Source organism: Lolium rigidum, chromosome 3, assembly GCF_022539505.1.
Source record: "Lolium rigidum isolate FL_2022 chromosome 3, APGP_CSIRO_Lrig_0.1, whole genome shotgun sequence".
Lineage (NCBI taxonomy): Eukaryota > Viridiplantae > Streptophyta > Magnoliopsida > Poales > Poaceae > Lolium > Lolium rigidum.
The window spans coordinates 268,868,138-268,890,041 of record NC_061510.1 but is presented as its reverse complement, the minus strand read 5'-3'; the positions used below and the strand labels follow the sequence as shown (position 1 = coordinate 268,890,041).

The 21,904-nt window shown below is 43.8% G+C and overlaps 1 protein-coding gene across 1 annotated transcript; it reads left to right on the top strand.

The window, feature by feature from the left end:
* The first annotated feature begins 12,005 nt into the window (after positions 1-12,005).
* Positions 12,006-19,474, top strand: LOC124703415 (calmodulin calcium-dependent NAD kinase-like). Its single transcript, XM_047235632.1, has 9 exons — positions 12,006-12,141; positions 12,242-12,442; positions 13,782-14,005; positions 14,321-14,382; positions 16,746-16,979; positions 17,074-17,203; positions 18,329-18,651; positions 18,733-18,874; positions 18,970-19,474. Exons 1-9 carry the CDS (start codon positions 12,132-12,134, stop codon positions 19,228-19,230), a joined length of 1,587 nt encoding a protein of 528 aa, XP_047091588.1. The 5' UTR covers positions 12,006-12,131; the 3' UTR covers positions 19,231-19,474.
* Positions 19,475-21,904: the final 2,430 nt, after the last annotated feature.

Sequence of the window (21,904 nt, the reverse complement as noted above, 5' to 3'; positions counted from 1 at the left end):
TAGGCAGCTCACAAGATCTATACAATGATAGCACAAGCGGAGAAGACAACCATCTAGCTACCGCTATGGACCCATAGTCCAAGGATGAACTACTCACGCATCAATCCGGAGGCGGGCATGATGATGTAGAGCCCCTCCGGTGATGATTCCCCTCTCCGGCAGGGTGCCGGAGGCGATCTCCCGAATCCCCCGAGATGGGATTGGCGGCGGCGGCGTCTCTGGAAGGTTTTCCGTATCGTGGCTCTCTGTACAGGGGTATTCGCGACGAAGGCTATATGTAGGCGGAAGGGTAACGCGGGGGCCACACGAGGGCCCCACACACTAGGGCCGCGCGGCCGTGGCTCGGGCCGCGCCGCCCTAGTGTGTCGGCCACCTCGTGGCCCCACTTCCTTTCCCTCTCGGTCTTCCGGAAGCTTCGTGTAAAAATAGGACCCCGGGCGTTGATTTCGTCCAATTCCGAGAATATTTCCTTACTAGGATTTCTGAAACCAAAAACAGCATAAAACAAAGAACTCAGCGCTTCGGCATCTTGTTAATAGGTTAGTGCCGGAAAATGTATAATAATGCTGCAAAGTATGTATAAAACATTCAAGTATTGTCATAAAAGTAGCATGGAACATAAGAAATTATAGATACGTTTGAGACGTATCAAGCATCCCCAAGCTTAGTTCCTACTCGTCCTCGAGTAGGTAAACGATAACACAAATAATTTCTGAAGTGACATGCTACCAACATAATCTTGATCAACATTATTGTAAAGCATATGAGATGAATGGAGTGATCTGAATAAAAGATTGCTAACAAAGATAATGACTAAACAAATGAATCATATAGCAAAACTTTTCATGAATAGTACTTTCAAGACAAGTATCAATAAGACTTGCATAAGAGCTAACTCATAAGCAATAAATTCAAAGTAGAATGCATTGAAGCAACACAAAGGATGATTAAGTTTCAGCAATTGCTTTCAACTTGTAACATGTATATCTCATGGATATTTGTCAACATAGAGTAATATAACAAGTGCAATAAGTAAACATGTAAGAATCAATGCACACAGCTAACACAAGTGTTTGCTTCTAAGATAGAAAGAAGTGGGTAAACCGACTCAACATAAAGTAAAAGAATGGCCCTTCAGCAGAGGGAAGCATGGATTACTATTTTTGTGCTAGAGCTTTTGTTTTGAAAACATAGAAACAATTTTGTCAACGGTAGTAATAATTCATATGTGCTATGCATAATACTTCCTACAAGTTGCAAGTCTCATGCATAGAGTACTAATAGTGCTCGCACCTTGTCCTAATCAGCTCTGAAAACACGGATTATCATCGCATAACATATGTTTCAACCAAGTGTCACAAAGGGGTACCTCTATGCCGCCTGTACAAAGATCTAAGGAGAAAGCACGCATTGGATTTCTCGCTTTTGATTATTCTCAACTTAGACATCCATACCGGGATAACATAGACAATGAGATAATGGACTCCTCTTTTAATGCTTAAGCATTCAACAAATAATATTCTCATAAGAGATTGAGGTTGTATGTCCAAACCGAAACTTCCACCATGATACATGGCTTTAGTTAGCGGCCCAATGTTCTTCTCTAACATATGCATACTCAAACCATTTGATCATGAAATCGCACTTACTTCAGTACAAGACGAACATGCATAGCATCTCACATGATATCCAACAAAGGTAAAAAGTTGATGGCGTCCCTGTAAACATGGTTACCGCTCAACAAGCAACTTATAAGAATTAAGACACATAACTACATATTCATCACCACAATAGTTTTTAAGCTATTTGTCCCATGAGCTATATATTGCAAAGATAAAGGAATGAAATTTTAAAGGTAGCACTCAAGTAATTTACTTTGGAATGGCAGAAAAATACCACATAGTAGGTAGATATGGTGGACACAAATGGCATGGGTTTTGGCTCAAGGTGTTTGGATGCACGAGAAGCATTTCCTCTCAGCACAAGGTTTGGGCTAGCAAGGTTGTTTGAAGCAAACACAAGTATGAACAGGTACAACAAAACTTACACAAGAACATATTGCAAGCATTATAAGACTCTACACCGTCTTCCTTGTTGTTCAAACACTTTACCAGAAAATATCTAGACTTAGAGCAACCAATCATGTAAACCAAATTTAACAAGCTCTACTGTAGTTCTCCACTAATAGATTAAACTACATGATGCAAGAGCTTAAACATGATCTATGAGAGCTCAAACAATTGCCAAGTTATTCCAAACCATATGCAGCATTTTCTGATTCCAACCAAATAGCAATTTAACGAAGCAATTTCAGCCTTCGCCATGAACATTAAAGCACAATTAAGAACACAAGTGTTCCATATGAAAAAGCGGAGCGTAATATCTCCAATGTAAGAATGATGTGATCCAACTTTATTCAAACCAAAACTAAAATAAAAGCAAACCGACGCTCCAAGTAAAGAACATAGGATGTGATGGAATAAAAATATAGTTTCACTAGAAGTGACCTGATAATGTTGTCGATGAAGAAGGGGATGCCTTGGGCATCCCCAAGCTTAGATGCTTGAGTCTTCTTAAAATATGCAGGGATGAACCACCGGGGCATATCCAAGCTTAGACCTTTCACTCTTCTTGATCATAGTATATCATCCTCTTCTCTTGATCCTTGAAAACTTCCTCCACACCAAACTTCAAGCAAACTCATTAGAGGGTTAGTGCATAATTTCAAATTCACATATTCAGAGGTGACACAATCATTCTTAACACTTCTGGATATTGCACAAAGCTTCTGAAAGTTAATGGAACAAAGAAACTCATTCAACATAGCAAAAGCGACAATGCGAAATAAAAGGCAGAATCTGTCAAAAACAGAACAGTCCGTAAAGATGAATCTGGCAGGGGCACTTAACTTGCTCAAATGGAAAAACTCAAAACTAATGAAAGTTGCGTACATATATGAGGATCACGCTCGTAAATTTGCAGATTTTTTTGATTTTTCGACAGGGAAATCTTTACGAATTTGTGACAGACAGCAATGCTGTTTCTGCGGAGCGATCCAAATCTAGCATCAACTTTAGCATAGAAACTTTACTTGGCACAAAAACATCATAAGGAGAGGTTGCTACAGTAGTAAACAACTTCCGAGACTCAACAATACAGAATAAAATGAAACTTGGGTTATCTCCCAAGAAGTGCTTTTCTTTAACGCCTTTCAGCTAGGCGCAGAAAGTGCAAATCAAGTGTTTTCAAGAGATGGAGCATTATCATTATTACCATGGGTGTCGGGGGTTTCCTCAACAATGCATGTTATCTTATCTATGTAAGTTTCAGAGGCTCCCTTTTCATTACTCTTAGGCTTGCTATTCTCATCAAATAAATTTTCGGGAACAATCCAATCATAATTCTTTTCTAGTGCCTCGAACATTCCTACAAGCTTGCAAGGTATTGATGTCTTAATATCCCCTCCATCATTAACATTATTAGTGTACTTTATTCTATCAATGTCCATCTTTTCAAGGGTACTAGCAAAGTTGGTGTAAGAACCAAGCATCTTATATTTAATAAAGACTTTTCTAGCCTCTCTTGCTACACCACCAAATTCTTTAAGAAGGGTTTCTAAGACAAAATCTTTCTTTTCTCCTTCCTCCGTATCAGATAGTGTAAGAAACATATGATGAATTATAGGGTTGAGATTAACAAATTTAGTTTCCAACATGTGTACTAAAGAAGCAACAGCTATTTCATAAGTAGGAGCAAGTTCTACCAAATGTCTATCTTCAAAATCTTCAGCTGTACTAACATGAGTGAAAAAAATTTCTATATTATCTCTTCCAATTATAGACCCCCGTCCTACCGGTATGTCTTTCAAGGTAAACTTAGGATGAAGCATGATGAAATAAACAAAAGTAAATAAAGCAAATGCAAGTAACTAATTTTTTTGTGTTTTGATATAGAACTAGTAAATAAAACAGAAAGTAAAGTAACTAATTTTTTTGTGTTTTTTAATATGTAGCAAACAAGACAAGAATAAAATAAAGTAAAGCAAGACAAAAACAAAGTAAAGAGATTGGAAGTGGAGACTCCCCTTGCAAGCGTGTCTTGATCTCCCCGCAACGGCGCCGTAAAAAGTCTTGCATGGCGTGTAGTCGACACGTCCGTTGGGAACCCCAAGAGAAAGGTGTGATGCGCACAACAAGTAAGTTTTCCCTCGCAAGAAACCAAGGTTATCGAACCAAGTAGGGAGCCAAAAAGCACGTGAAGGTTGTTGGTGGAGGAATGTAGTGCGGCGCAACACCGATGAAACCGGCACCAACGTGGAACCCGCACAACACAATCAAAGTACTTTGCCCCAACGTAACAGTGAGGTTGTCAATCTCACCGGCTTGCTGAAAACAAAGGATTAAGCGTATCGAGTGGAAGATGGTGTTTGTTTGCAAAGAACAAGTAAGAACAATAATTGCAGTAGAATGTATTCAGATGTAAAAGAATGGACCGGGGTCCACAGCTCACTAGTGGTGTCTCTCCAATAAGATAACTAGCATGCCGGGTAAACAAATTACGTGTGGGAAATCGACAAATCAAGATTCAATACATATCAACGATGATTACTATGTGATTTAATCAGGGCATTACGACAAAGTACATAGACCGCTATCCAGCATGCATCTATGTCTAAATAATCCACCTTCGGGTTATCATCCGAACCCCCTCCAATATTAAGTTGTAAACAACAGATAATTGCATTAAGTATGGTGCGTAATGTAATCAACACAAATATCCTTGGACAAAGCATCAATATTTTATCCCTAGTAGCAACAGCACATCCACAACCTTAGAACCTATCGTCACGATCCCGCATTCAATGGAGGCACGAACCCACTATCGAGCATAATTACTCCCTCTTGGAGTTACAAGTATCAACTTGGCCGCAGCCTCTACTAGCAACGGAGAGCATGCAAGAACATAAACAACACATATATGATAGATTGATAATCAACTTAACATAGTATTCTAGATTCATCGGATCCCACCAAACACAACATGTAGCATTACAATAGATGATCTTGATCATGTTAGGCAACTCACAAGATCTATACAATGATAGCACAAGCGGAGAAGACAACCATCTAGCTACTGCTATGGACCCATAGTCCAAGGATGAACTACTCACGCATCAATCCGGAGGCGGGCATGATGATGTAGAGCCCCTCCGGTGATGATTCCCCTCTCCGGCAGGGTGCCGGAGGCGATCTCCTGAATCCCCCGAGATGGGATTGGCGGCGGCGGCGTCTCTGGAAGGTTTTCCGTATAGTGGCTCTCGGTACAGGGGTATTCGCGACGAAGGCTTTAATTAGGCGGAAGGGCAACGCGGGGTGCCACACGAGGGCCCCACACGCTAGGGCCGCGCGGCCAGGGGCCAGGCCGCGCCGCCCTAGTGTGTCGGCGCCTCGTGGCCCCACTTCCTTTCCCCCTCGGTCTTCTGGAAGCTTCATGTAAAAATAGGACCCCGGGCGTTGATTTCGTCCAATTCCGAGAATATTTCCTTACTAGGATTTCTGAAACCAAAACAGCAAAAAACAAAGAATCGGCGCTTCGGCATCTTGTTAATAGGTTAGTGCCGGAAAATGTATAATAATGCTGTAAAGTATGTATAAAACATGAAGTATTGTCATAAAAGTCGCATGGAACATAAGAAATTATAGATACGTTTGAGACGTATCAATGCTCGATGGCGTGGTTCTCGTCGTCGTCCTCGTCCTCATTCGTGCAGTCTACTTTGCTGGGTGCCGCCGGACCCGCAATACCAAGGATGGCAAGAGAGGCCACCGGACCACGGTACGCCTCGAATTTTGCAACCAATTTTCGTTTCCGCGTCGAGCCTAGGCTTAGGGTATGTCGGTGATTATGATTATGCCCGATTAGTTTGATCTAATGGATAAAATGGCGACGGAATAGGTGACTACGGTAGTAAGAGGATCATGGTCTAGTTAAAATTGTAGGAGGAGATGTTTTAGTCCATGCCAAGGCCGTGTTTTCGTGTAGGCACGGATGAGATGAAATTGTCATAAAAGATTGAAAAGATTGAACTTTTATGTTATGTTTGTACTAGATGATGCAAATTATTATATAGGTCATTATTTTCAGACGAAGAAATGGATGCACCAGGGTGACCCGCTTTTCCCTATTTATTTTAACATAGTCGCGGATATGCTTGCGATTATGACTGAGAGAGCACAAAATGATGGTCAAATTAGTGGCATAATCCCTCATTTAGTCGATGGTTGGATTTTCATTCTACAATGTGCTGATAATACTATTCTTTTTATGGAGCATGACAAAAATAAAGCTCTTGATATGAAGTTGATTCTTTGCATTTTTGAGCAGTTGTCTGGCCTCAAAATAAACTTTCACAAGAGTTTAATATTTTGTTTTGGGAAAGCTAAAGAGTTTCATATATGGTTCTATCTCGAGCTAGAGGATGTGCGCGAGGACATGGATATTAGGAGCAAACGCTTGACGATGGTAGCACGGGATTTATACATCTGGTGCGGTTGGCGTTCTGAGCGGCAACTCACATAAAGATCTTGTGGCACCTTGTTCTTTTTGTCATTTTTTTTTGAACAAATTTTTATTTTCCTTATTCATGTAGATACTTTAAGTGATCCATGATTTGTAATATTTTTTATAACTCGGTCCGCTAATAATGCAATAAAAAGCCGTATACATCTCTTGATGTAGAGGCTGGGACTTCCCCCATTTCGAAAAAAAACTAGATGATGCAAATAACGATGATACATGTGCTAGATGGACTGCTTCGTGGTGGTTGTACAGCTTTTCTAACATGCCTTGTTTCTCCAAAATTTCTGTTGTGTTATCTAAATTTTTTGTGGCGGTGTAGTGCCATTTTGTCCATTTTATTTTGTATGCTTATTTTGCAAACACTGTTATGAGCAGAAAATGATCCACACGTATTCACAGTTGATTTTGAGCACAATGGTTTTTTTTTGTGACTTGAGGGATAATCTCACTTAGATGTGTGGCACTCCTGATTACTTTGACTACTTCCACTCTAAAATATTTTCCATGTTATGGCTTGAAGAATTTCTGCATTTCTTAGATTATCAATTTGATGGTAAACTGCGTGTACTGGTTGAAGCCAGAGAAGGATATCAGAGATGGAATTTACTATTTAAAAACTGAAAAAGATGTGCATCATATGATGAGTGTCGCATTAGAGTAGAGTAAAGTGTGTATGCTAGTTGATCACACAAATTATCTTCGGAAGTTGAGGCCTAATATGATTAGCATATCTAATGTTGAAATTGGCAGTACAGTAGTAGTACCATCAGGTTCATGGACTAGTGCAAATGCAGGTAAAGGACAAGGGAGTGAAAGAGACAACTATTCAGAGATTGTTGCGGGAACTAGTGCTCGATATGATGTACTCCCTCCGATCCGAAAAAAGTGTCTGAAAGGCGCTTTTGCAAACAAGCCCTCGAGTTTTATTTGTCCTTAAGCCGCACTCCCCAAACGGAACCAACCAGACACCACACGCGGCCGCATTCTCCCATCTCGCGCACGCCGCCCGAAACCCACGCCTCTCCTCCTCAAAGCCGACTCCGTCCATCCCCACCCACGCCTCCCTCCTCATCAAAGCCACCGCCGCCGCCCCAGCCGCATGCAGCGCAGCTCCCCGCGCCGGTTACCGGCTACCGCCACCCTAGCCTCACGCGGCGCAGCTCCCCCGCTGGTCACCGGCCGCCGCCACCCCAGCCGCACGCGGCCCAGATCCCTGCGCCGGTCACCGGCCGCCGCCTACGGCTGCCCACTCTGGTTCCGGTGGCCCGCGTCCGCGAGGGGGATCCTCGGCGCCGCACTCTGGCCCTGCGGAGAGGACGGGATGTGACTAGACCGGGGCGAGGAGGCTGGTCCCGGCCATTGTTCTGTTCATCGAATTGATGGCCGCTGATCTTGTTTTGATTAATTTGGAAGGGGTTTACTATAAAACTTTATTATACTATGCCTTCCGACACTTTTTTCGGATCGGAGGGAGTAGTTGAAGATGAAGACAACGACAATGATTCAGATTTTGTTGACAGTGACAATGAGATTGATGATGGTGATGATGATTTATTTCTGGACAATGTGGACAGAAATGTAGAGGATAACAATGATGTGCAATATAATTTTAAACTGGAAAACGAGTAAGCTTTTGATGAAAATGACCCGAATTTGAGAGAAGAAGATAAGCAACACCTGCAGTCCATATTCAAGGTTTACAATCCATTTGTTGATATGGATAGTGTGAACCAGTTGAGAGAAGCACTGTTAGCATATAGTGTGAGAAACAAAGTTAAGTTGACTAAGGTGAAAAATGACAAGAGAAGGCTAGATGCAATTTGCAATCATAGGTGCCATTGGTCTCTGAAACAACTAAAAACATTAGGAAAAAATGTGGTTTCACAGTGAGAAAGTATTCAGGGATGCATACTTTTTTTTTGAACGTTTAACGGTAGGAAAGGTTCCTACTGCCTTCTATAAAAGGTCAAAATGACGAAAGTTCATGGTTACAAATGTACCGGGGGGGTTGCCCAAGACAAGATTGGGGATTCAAAAGGTTCCTAGAAAGAGAGAAATGTAGTTATGCATCTCTGGTTTAGTCATATGAATGAAGCAAAGCTATCTTTGAATCTTCTCTTCTAGGACTCCACTTTAGGTCTGATATTATTGAAGAGCATATTGTTTCTTTCTTTCCAAACGCACTATGCTCCAGTAATGAAGATCTCCATGAACATTGGATCATGCCAATTAGCTTTCCCTTGTTCCAGTAACTCTAATCTGTTTCCTGATTGTGTCCAGTACAGTTGTATGACATTCCAACAGGATTTGCCAAATGGGCAGTGGAAGAGCATATGATCAATGGTTTCTTCTTGGGGATTAGTGCACATGAGACAATTGAAACCAGTGTTTAGCACAAATTGTCTTCTTCTTAGCATGTTTCTGGTGTTCAATATATCCAATAAAATGAGCCAGCAGTAAAACTTTAGTTTGGGTATACACTTAGACTTCCATGGCCATGAGAATGCAATATGAGGCTGAAACTCTCTGAACAGAATTTATAAAATAGTCTTGAAGTGTAATTATCATTTCCCCACACATAGGACCATGAATCAGAGGGCTGATCAGAGAGTTCCACATGAGCTGCATGGTGTTGTAAAGATCGAATTTCCTCAAGTGCTTCAGGTAAGGCAAGTGAAAATTTGCTCAAAGCAAAGTGATTTTTTCGAACATCTCCAAATAATCCCAAATTTGCCATACATGATGTCATACGTGTAACAACAAGGAATATCTAAAAAGTGTCAAAAAAGTTTGCCGTATAGCTCTATCAAAAAGAATCTCACCATGGCGCTAGTATAATTTTTACTTACAAACTTTCGTTACCTAACCTTCAACATGAAACTTGTTTCAAATTCATTTTGGCGTACAAGAAACAAATCCCACCTTGATCCGAACACCACAGCCTCCAAACTATGCCGATGCCGATGTCGGCATGGTCAGAACGGCTATGCTCGCCGCCACTGCTAGTTCACCGTCGGGATGCACCCTCAATCCCGTCCCTTCATTCGATCACTGACACACCAGAGATACAGCCGAGGCCAATGCCGAACGTACATGCTGATGCCAATGCCGAACATGCATGCACGCCGCTGTGGGCACGGCCACGCTGCCCCGCTATGCTGGACGCCACAGACCACCGCGAGGTCTTTCCCTTCGCCACCACACTCTCCTAGCACCCATCTATACACGCCAGAAAGGAGAGACACTAGTTTTCTCTACATTGCTCGCGTTCGTGTCCTACACGGTTAGTAAAAGTTTTGAGGTAGCCGTCGATGTCCTCGACCTTCTCTTCTTTGCATGGTTAAACGCGTCTAGTTCATATCTATCTAATGCGTCTGGTCTCGCCTTATGCAGTTCTTTGTGGACGTCGATCTCATCTCGGCACCCCGCAGGCCACCTCCTCCGTGCCATCGTTGTAGAGCTCCATTTAAAAATCTAATCCTACCCGTGTATTGCCCCTTGTATCTGCGTCATGGCCCCACTTGTCATTCGATATACCGAAGCCTCACTCGTTTGCGTTTTGGTCAGGGATACAACGATGCTTACGGTCAAACAAAGATGGATGGTCTGACGTGTCTTTGCGGGCTCTACGTGGCCCCACTAGTCAGAAGATAACGGTCAACCGTCGGGCAACCGGCCGTTACAGCACGTGTGATGATTTCAGACACGGGCTTGGGGAAAACTGAGGAAAAACTAAGGAGCTAGGAAAAACTGAGCACAACTAAGGATCTGAGGGCACAAAAATAGAAATCCCTATTGTTAAACATATGAGTTCATGCAGGTTGTATGCTTTAGGGATCCGTTTATCAAAGGCTTACCACCCATTTTGTGATTATGTTGCCGGCATGAGTTACGGGAAAGTCTTCTAATTCTGAAAATGAGGACGGTCAAATAAACCAACTTCATAAATTAGTATGAGTATTTTTAGTATGGTCTCGCACAACTAGTACACCTGGGCAAAACTCGGGCCGGGTTTCGGGCCAAGCCCGAAAAAGCCCGAAGCTAAAAGGTCAAGCCCGAGCCCAATCGTCGGGCTTGTAAATCGGACCCGAACTCGGCCTGAACAAGCAAAACCCGACCCGATCCTTAATTAAATCGTGAAAACTGCAAGCCCGAGCTCTGCCCAGCCTAACGTTTGGGCTCAAATATCAGGCCCAAACTCGGCCTGACTTGCAAGCCCGGCCCAGGATTTTTGGGCCAGTCCGGGTTGGGTCGTCCGGGCCGAGCTGCCCATGCCCAGAAGTAATCAATAGTGCCTTGTCAGCCTTACAGATCACTATTCATGTCAATTCTCGTTTATTGTTTCTTTTTCCACAAATTAGATTTTTTTTTGTTTTTTGTCCCGAAATGTAAAATAACACTACTCGGTAAATTTATGGATCAAAGTGGTGGTTTTATGCTATATACACTATTGTTGTTTGAGTTGTACCATGTTTCTGGGCTTACATTTTAACTGAAAGGGTTGCAGTATGTCACTTTACCGGTTTTATTGTTGTCTTATTGAGAAGCAGATCATTCTGAACATTTTAGATGTCGTTTCAGAAAATTGTCACCCCTATGTATTTTTTGCAGCATTGGTGCCTGGAAGGCGATGCTTTTTCGATAAAGGGAACATATTAATATCAAAAGATACCGGTTTCCAGCCTCTGCAACAATGCAACACCCTAATAGCAGTACGGATGCACACAGCCAAAAAAAAAAACTAAGAAAGAAAAGTTCCGCTATTTTATTGCATTAAAAAATAGTGCAAAGTCCGCTGTAAAGATAACTCGTTTGCAAATAATCCAGTTAGCAGCAGCTGCAGTATTGCTGCTAATTAACGAAAAAAATCAAGTGTGATCACACAAGGCGGCCGATGAGAACACTGGAAGAACTCGAACAACTCCCACGCTCATCACGCGCGGGAGATTAGCAAGCTACACCAATGAGCGGCGGCGTTGACTAACACTTGTATCGTACGTAGTAACTACAGAATATCGATCATCATGTATATCACCCACGACCAAGTCTCTGATCTGGCATTGCTTTGCGTATCGTCACCAGCTTTTTAATAGCCAACAACTTGTTCCGTTTCCTGCTACTATCATTAGCCCACACCACAACACGTAGAGAAACAGCAATTAAACTAGACCAAGAAGAGGTCTTTTTCCCCGGCAAAAAAAAAAAAAAAACTAGACCAAGAAGAAGAAGAAGGAGAGAGTCGGTATAGAATAAGAGAGATCGAGGATCGCAAGTTGGCAACAGCTCGAATAAAATACAGGCGCTGGCGCGAACATCTCTTTCACGCGAAGATCGCGCAGACAGAGGCGACATCTTGGTATGCATACAGACATCCAGTATAAGTATCTCCCTCCCTCGTGCCCATCCCATTCAAGCCAGAGACCCATCACCGGCGGCATCTCATCCGATCCCCAAAAAAGTGTAAATCAAACGGCATCCGCAGCTCCTGTTTCCGTTTTATCCCCATCTCATCTCGTCCGGCTAACTCGATCCTCTTCTCAGTTGCCCTCACCATGCAGAGAGGCAAGAACAAGGCAGCGCTCTGCTCTTCTGATTTTCATTTGGACATTTGGTCTCATCATCTCATCTTGGTCTGTTTCTCTCTTTGTTGGCGCGCGCGCAGATGGGCTCGGCAGGCTGCTGCTGCTCCACGTCGCCGCGCTGTCCACGGCCGGCGCGGTCGCGGCTGCAGCCGTGCTGCGGCGGCGGCACCGGAGGAAGATGAAGGCGCTTCTGCCGGCGCCGGCCATGGCGGAAATGCCCAAGGTGGTGATTGCCGAGCATGGCCACGTCGAGCACATCGAGAAGTTCTCCCACTACGTCGGTCAGTCCCGCCATTTCCCTCTCTTCCCGCTGCGTAATTGCCTTTCTGTGTGCAGGTTTCCGTTCAGCTGTTCATTTACACCCAATCTTGATCCGAAATTCCGTCTATCCGATCAATGACTGGAACTTTATCACTGTTCTTCAATATTTGGCGATGTGCATCTCTGTGGATTCACGTCCACACAAGGATAGTAGGAATGTAGGATACAGTTTCGTACTTTTGTATGGCCATGCATTTTGGGCCATGATTTTGGATATTTTTTCCCTTCTCGTGAAAAATCGGAAAGGCATTTGTTCAGCCACAAACCGGAACTTGCGTTTTCTAGTCCAAGTGTGTGCTTCAAATTTCATATCTCGAGCGATTCCACTAATTCATAGAAGATAATTTTGGAAAACAAGATCCAAAATAAATGCAATTTCCTCAAACAGAGAAAAGGCGGTATCCCTTTCTGATTGACATGGGCACTGCTGCTTTAATGGAAGATTAGCATGTAGCCACTGAACTGAGTATCTTCGCCTGACTGACACGTGCACTGATTTCTCCATGAAAATGGAACACATGTCATCTCCCAAGATAAAATCAGTTAGTGGTAAGAAGTGGCTGTCAGATGCACGAGTATGACGCCACAAACCAATTCCTGGCACATGTGGGCTCCCAGGTCCTTGTAGCAGTGCGCAGGATTAAGACTAGTCACAGGAAGAAGTATCATAGACTAGTATCATACATATGATACTAATTTATAATACAATATTAATATAGTATCATAGTTTTATCATATTTAATGTTTTGTAGAATTTTTCAAGCAAATATATGAACATGATGTGTTTGCCACTAATTTTTTTTTATTTTACGTGCTATGATACGGTATCTACCTATAATACTATGCTCACATCTCTCCTAATTAATTGATGTGCCACATAAAAATTTTACCTACATATACTATCTATGATATTTTCATTATGGCTATTCTCCGGCCTGACAGCGCAGTGAAGGAGACAGATGATAACCGCACTTTTTTTTGTAGAGCGAAAGGTCGTAATGGCACTTGATTTGCTTGGCTGGCTAGTGGCCCGAGCTTGTCCTAGCTACTGGGTCGATAGGGCCATAGGGGTCGATCTGTCGGGATCAACTTGTACATGCAACTTGTAATGCATGGCGACAGCAGCCAGCTTGGCTCACAGATCCCAAATCTCCACGTACTGCGACAGCTTGGGCTCATTCATATGTGGTTTAAACTTTTAGTGATCTTTTGTCAGTGAACCCTAGAAGAGCTGATTAAGAAGCATGGCTAATTGAAAATCAGTTAGCTAACGGATTCATTTGTACGATGCAACTGCAGCTCGGCAGATGGGTTTCGAGGACATGAACGAGTGCCCCCAGCTCTGCAAAGTGGCCAACAACTACCTGAAGAAGACGAAGAACTGCATGGACGACATCTACGACCTCCTGGCCAACGCCCCGGACGCGGAGTCGCTCTACGTCAAGCTCATCGAGGAGCTCGACAAGTGCATCCTCGGCTACTTCGCCTTCCACTGGGACCTCTGCACCACGCTCATCAGCCAGGTACGTACCTAATAATGTTGGTTGATTCAGACATTATGTCTTCCCACTTTTTTGGCAAATTAAAGGTCGTTGATTCGATGCTCGAATCCAAAAGTCGTGCGCCAAATCATTGTGTTTGCGGACACAAACAGTACAATCAAGCTCTTAGAAATTAAGAGATCGTGCACAATGCCTGTCCGATCAGAGACGAACGCATCATCTTCAGCGGATCTTGAAGCAAAGTGGACGTGTGCTATGCAGACACATTTTGTATGATCCAACTGATCTCGACGTGCCCATTGCCCTAACTTCGATGCGATTGCGCTTAATTTGCAGGCTTTGACCGTGGACAGCGCCACCAAAAAGAAGTTGAGGAACCTGGTGCTCGAAGCCACCAGGTGAAAGTCAAACCCACGTGCAACCTTTACTTTTTTTTTTACTTCCTTTCTTGCGTGTCTCCCTTATTTTTTCCTACTGGCTAGTAGTATATTTATCTTTTTTTTTAAAGCTAGTACGTCCTTTGATCTATATTAGTTGCCGCTGATTCAGTAGGGAGTAAAATTTAAATCCACTTGGCAACATGTTGTTGATTGTGTGTTTATGCCAAGAATAAAATACAACTTGATAGAAGTAACCATGCATATACAACCGGTTGGAATAATTACATATGGAATGAAGTAGGTTCATGATGTTTACAGGTAAGCAGAGTTGTAAGATGCAAAAGAAAAAGCACAACAAACACTTTGAATAATGAATCTGGTATTTTGATATATTATGTCTTTGTTATTTTTGGAGTACGCAAACGAAAATGAAATTATGTCTCAAGCATAAATAAAGGCATCTATTTATTACTTTCTTTTGGGTAGAAGAATCCTGATTTGGACTGGTTTTATTTTATTCATAGCACATATAATATAACCAATATCTTGACCAAGACTAAATTATATGTCCTATCCCTGTCAAATAAAAATTCAAATTATATGCCCTGCAAGAACATCATTATGATTGAGATCTTTCAAGAAGAGACCTTTATTAACATGTTAGACACACATAATCACATACACTTTTCGAACCACACACGTACATGTTGTTTCTTGGATGTTAAGAATAGTAGCATATGGGATTGCTTATGATTTGACTTCCACTATGACTATAGGTCCCAAATGGAATCTTGCGACAAACTCAATTTTTATTAAGAGCATGTATAATGATTGATAAGACATGTTTCTCTAATGCATTGCATTTCACTTAGAGAAGACAAAACATACTAAGTATCATATAATAACCGTTATTGCATTCGGAAAAATCATCTCATAGCTAAAATAGACAAAACCTCGTTTTCTTTGGATCGATCTCTTTCACAGCATCAATCATCCTACGTGGAATTGTTACGACATCACTATTATACACGCTACAATGAATTCACATGCACATGGGTAACAACATATTTGACGCATATGCATACGCAAAACTCTAATCATCTATTGGATGTCTACATCACCAAGTGTGCCCTTAATCAAACCACCATTTTAATATTGATAACTTTACTCTGATTTTTTTCACTGGATATAAATTTGACCTACCAGCACTAGAACCCAAAGGTAGATAGAACAACCGGGGAAAGTTGTGTTCTCATTTTCCTCACATTGTCATAGTGCATTTTTTCCAGAGGACTGCAAAAACTAGGATAAGGAGCCAAAACCCTTTTTGTTCGATTCCTGCAATAATTGGATTAACGATTTTTAATTAGTACACTCCCATATCAAAACCGTCCACTAGGCTAGCTATGTGTACGCATCATGAAGTAGGCCAAGCTAGCCAGGTGGATGATTATAATGCAATCGCTATCAATGTTGGAGATTTCAGGAGATATACTTGTAGTAGCCCATCTCTAGCGATCCATCGACTCGAGTCCATCATTTACAATAATCTATTTCAGTTGTTGCACCTAACTTCAATTAAACGTCTCAAGATAGAACACCGCTAACAACAAGTAATAGTGGCTAGTGCGATTGCAGCGAAAAAAGTCACCACGTACTAATATTCATGTTCATGTCAACGGCTTGACGAAACGTAAGGTGCAGTAAAGCTGGTGGGCCACGTGAGCACCTACTGTGCAGGGTGCACATGTATCCATGTAACAAGGTCAATGCATCTGGTCCCAGTGACGGGGTTAAAAAACATGCCATTAGCAGTTGAGGCTTGCTTCTGTGTCCCTCACTCACCAAAACTTGAACTTGAAGGGGTAAGTTTTTTCCCGTGCCTTCTTTTTTTAGCCCGTAAAATCCCATATCAAACGCTATATACATTTATATAGATATATTAGGTGTACTCATTGTTCCTCTACCAGCCGATGTGGTCGACGTAACATTTTACCCACGGACACGTGTCGGTTTTCGGCGTACACATTTGTCTCCGCGTATGACTACTGAATATTATAGATTTAAACGGAACGTACGGGATACTCTAGGGCTTGTACTTGTGTCTTTTTATTCACTTTTAATTATTACGCCCTTGGTTACGAAGAGATATGCAAAGATCTTGACCATTCACGTGTTTCAGTTCACCAAATTTTGAAGAAAGGGTGGGACACCGAAGAAAAAGTGATTAGTCATTGCTCCTACCCTTAGGGATTATATGTCATTGCAGAATTCTCCGCATGAGAGGAATATATTTTGCATATCAAATGATTTAAGGCACGGGTTAATTATATATTTTCAACGGACATTTCAACCGCTCAATCGCCTTTGGCGTACCGCAGGAAGCAAAGGTTCGAGCGGATAACGAAGGATCTGAAGGTGACGCGTGTGTTCTCGACGCTAGTGGACGAGATGAAGGCCATCGGCATCGTCAACGGGATCAACGGTGAGGAGGAGGCGCACTGCACCGACGTGATGGCTCCGGTGGCGCATGACAACCGGTCCCCGGTGCTGCTGCTTATGGGCGGCGGGATGGGCGCCGGCAAGAGCACCGTGCTCAAGGAGATACTTGAAGAGTGCGTGAAGATTTGCTCCTATATCAAATTTTAACGATCTCGAATTATATCTCAAATATATCTGATGTATGGCCATGTTCGATATATATTTCAGGCCGTTTTGGACAGAGGCAGGAGCGAATGCATTGGTGGTTGAGGCGGATGCCTTCAAGGAGACGGATGTGATCTACCGTGCCATCAGCTCCATGGGCCACCACAACGACATGCTCCAAACAGCTGAGCTGGTGCGTTCCTTATCAAATCTATATTCAAAAAAAAAAGTATTACCAGCATCATCATCATCACTATCATTGCTATACAAATCCGAACGGCATTGGTTTCAGTTCGCTCCAACGTTGCAGTTAGCAAGTCATACATCAGTTTTTCTCTCGTTAAATATGCTCTAGCTATTAGTTCAATCGATAGGTAGAAATTATTTATGGATGTCGACGTGCCCAGACCACATGGATGCCCCTCCACTAGGCTAGCTTAATCGGTACTCCTCCTGATGCATTCGTCCGACCGACACTCAGCAACAACTGTATGTACTTAGAGCATTGCAGTCACGCCCCTCAAAAGCGCCGGTCGACTGAAGGACGCCGCTTTACGGTGCCGCATTTGTTGTGCGTCTAATCCCAGCCGCGACCTCCAAAGACGTTAGCAAACAGAGTTGTCCACCGAAAATATAAATCAAAATAGGATCGTCGCGTTCAAAAAGGTTGAGTTTAAAGTTTCTTTTTTTTTTGAAACAGTTTAAAGTTTCAACCATTGTCTCGCCGCGATCAGTATTACAAATCGAGGCACAAATAAACCTAAAGAAGAACTGGTTGATGTCAGCCGTGGACGACAGTTCGGCCTCGTTCAGAAACTTTGATTGTTGGTCCAAAGCTGATGTCCGTCAGACCACTACGCTTAATCAGATGGATCTGCTTTGTTCGTGCCGTGTAGCACAACTGCACAAGGTGGGATCTGTCTCTGTTCGATCGCTGCCGGGTCGACGTAATATGTGTCGGCGGTCGATCAGGACATGAATAGGGAGTAGACAGATCTGTGTCTGTCACAGAATGAATGTTTGCTACTAGTGCAGGGCGGGCATCATTTTTTGTTTTGTTTTTGAGCTGAGGCGGGAATTGTTGCTGATGCTGAACAATCCAACAACTGTCAGAAAAACTGAACTTGTTCCACTCATGGTATTGCCAATATACAGAGGCCTAATCTCGGCCTACGTGCGATTGCACCCCAACTTTCTTAACACATGTAGGTTGCGAGACCACAGCAGCTAGTGGGCTGCGCAGCATGGAACTTTTCGAAATATTTTCTGAAACAGCACGAATTCCGGATTCATGAAACTGGAATTGCCTGGGTAACAGGTGCACCAGTCGTCGACGGACGCGGCGTCATCGCTGCTGGTGACGGCGCTGAACGAGGGGCGCGACGTGATCCTCGACGGCACGCTCTCGTGGGAGCCCTTCGTGGAGCAGACCGTCGCCATGGCCCGCGCCGTGCACCGCCAGCGACACCGGATGGGCGTCGGTTACAAGGTCGAGGACGACGGCACCATCACCGAGAACTACTGGGAGCCCGTCCCCGAAGACGAGGACTTTGTCACCGCCGAAGGTACCAGGAAGCCCTACAGGATCGAGATCGTCGGCGTCGTCTGCGACGCCTACCTCGCCGTCGCAAGAGGGATCAGGTAGGTACATGCAGGAGTTACCTTAATTTCCTGGTTCAATCTTGTGTTCAAGCGCTGACGGCGAGATTGCTGTTGTTGCAGGAGAGCGATCATCACGGGAAGAGCGGTGAGGGTGAAGTCGCAGCTCATGTCGCACAAGAGATTCGCGGCGGCGTTCCAGAGATACTGCCACCTCGTCGACGGGGCCAAGCTATACAGTTCCAACTCCTTGGGCTCTGCGCAGGTACGCCGTACGCACGTACTTCTAATCAACTAACCAGGACAATTAAGTTCAACTTTTGCAAAGTTATTGATCAGCTTGATTTGCAATGTTCATAGTTGATCGCGTGGAAGGGCGGGATCAACGGCAGCCTGCTAGTGGAGCCGAACGAGATCGAATGCCTGGACAAAGTGGGCAACCTCAACGAGAATGCCACCTCCCTCCACGAGCTCTACCCCGGCGGCGCCACCACCTGCGGGTCACGCTCCATCTGGGACGACATGATCGTCGCGCCGTCTCGTGCCGTCATCCAGCAAGAGATCCGGGAGGCCATCTGCCCCACGACCACCGAGGCAAAGAAGACACCAACCGCCTTGTAGCATCAGTCATTATATTCTTGAGCCTCGATGATCGATCGTGGCAAATTATAATTGAGGCAGATTGTGGAAACTCTAGTTGTTTTGGAAACTCTTATGGTAATAATACTTGTGAATATTCAATTTATGTAGTAATAACACTGTCTGCAGCTCGCAATTCAAATGAAATGTATGTTGCGAGACATTACCTGAATAAATGTTGTAATTAGCTGATGAGTAATAATATCTAGAGTGAATTTCACTTTTACCCCATATTTGCAAATTTTTAACAACTTGACCAATCCGTATGTTGAGCATGAGTATTCAACAATGTCTTCTTCTCATTCCCACCCCGACCGACAACCACAACGCGCTTCCAGCCCACCCATGAGTTGGATGAACCGCATCCCTAGGTCTCGCAGCCGTATTTGTTGTTGCTCCATGGTTGATTGACCATATAGATCTAGTAAATTTGTATTAAAAGAATAAGTGGTTGATACTTCCGTTATGTTGACAGATGACACACTTTGTACTTTCATGCCAATTGCATTTCACAAGGTTGTCTTTAGTGAGAATTGCCCCTCTATGAAGATATCACCAAAAAAAACATTAGTCTTTAGCGGAATCTTCATTTTCCAAATTATTTTTGTTATTATCAACCAGCGCGTCTTGCTAAACTAGTGCTCTGTACACAGAATCCGCAGATAACTTACCGCTCTCACGTAGATTTCAGCGAAACTCGTGGGTCCCTGCATTTGCTGGTCCAGGTCCATACACTTAAATAACTAAAAGCACTCAAGAGCAACAGCGCTTTGACTCAGGGGTGCATATATATGTTCTCTTCATTTAAAATTATTTTGAACATACTTTGAGATGTCTAAAAAGTACAATGCGGATATATGTATGGGTAAAATATATTTTTGGACTCTTCTCCACATTAGAACGTGTTTTTTGGGTGAAGGCACTCATTCTGTTCGTTTCCAGGACGGGGTGGAATGGAATGGAATGGTTCTATTTCATTCCATTCCATCTCATCCCACCCATCCCATTTTCGTGTTCTTTTGATCTGAGAAAGTGTGGAATGGAACCAAATATAATTAATATAAACATGCAATTAATTAGCCTAATTTAAATGGATTAGAAATTAAAGGGATCTGAGAAGGAGTGGCTTCGTCCGCCTCGGGCCGCCACGTCGTGGGCCGCCGGCTCTTCTCCGGCCGCCGGCGTCGCTCCGGCCGGGCGTCGCATGGCCGCCGCGCTCGGGCCGCCGCGCGTCGGGATGGCTGGCCGCCGGCGCTGCTCCGGTCGCCGCGCCGCGCCCGGGCCGGGCCGGGAGAGGGAGCGCGGAGGAGCGCGAGAGGAGGGCTGCGCAGGGCCGCGGGGAGCTCGGAGGGAGAGAGAGGAGGTGGAGAGAGAGAGAGATTAGCGTGAGGGAGAGAGAGAGATTAGCGCCCGTTCCACTCGGTCCGGCCGTTTTGGCCGGACGAGTGCGTTCCGGATATGGAGCGAATATTTCCTTCTGAGGAACGCCCCGGTTCCGTCCCAGTTGATAACCGAACACGAGAATGCCTCCTAGGAATGGAACGGTTCCATTCCGTTCCAGTGTATTCCAGAACCGAACAGACCCCAAATGAATGAAGATACAAACTAATTGATATTTCAGGAAGCAACGGTTCGAGCAGATAACCAAGGACCTGAATGTGACGCGGGTGAGAGTGAGGGAACCTGCTCATACGTTTACATATTTCGTCTAGCTAATCTGTTGATATCAAAGCCTTGACGATCCTAAATTAAATGTATTTTCAGGCCGTTCTGGACGTACGGAGGCAGGTGCGAACGCGCTGGAGATTGAGGCGGACGCGTTCAAGGAGACGGACATGATCTACCGCGCTATGGGCCACCACAACGACATGCTCCAGACAGCTGTGAGCTGGTACTCGTTCCTTCACATCTACGCAGACATCGATTTATACAACCATCGTCGTTAATTATGGATCAGCTAGCGTCAACTGTTTCCAGTGGATAGACATTCCAAGTTTCCAACATTGCAGTTAGCAGGTCATACGTCAGCTGTTCTTTTCTTGAATACATACATTAGCTAGCTGCTCTCTCGTTCAACCTGCCCGAATAGTTGGTAGTTACTTATGCATATTGGCATGAGAGAGATCCCCCTCCAGGCCTCCACTAGCTAGGAAAAAAACACGAGTGACCAGCCGGCCGCTGGACGGTACTAATCAGAAGGTATATATAGCCCACATGGGCTATCGAGCTACCCTAGCTAGCTTAATCGAGACTCCTCCTGCTGCAGTTGTCCAACCGACAATTCCTCCAACCGTATGTGGAATTAGTTAGGCCCGGTTCGGTGCCAGCGTTTTCTTGTGTTTTGAGGAGTATTTTGACGGGTGTGATGAAAAACATCAACCACCCAAAAAACTACCCAAAATACTATAAAACCTTTTTCATCCAAAATACTTATTAAAACACTTGTTTGGAACACTGTTTTATAATCCAGCCGCAATCGTCCACTTCACTTCCACCACGACTGAGGGGGGATTTTAGAAATATAATACATATACGACTAGACTAGAGATAGACTAGGACTCTAGAGATGACATCTTGTACTGCAAGTCTCCTCCCTCATGTACTTCTATATATATCTCATGAGGGTCATCGAAATAAACAACGAAACAAATATTAG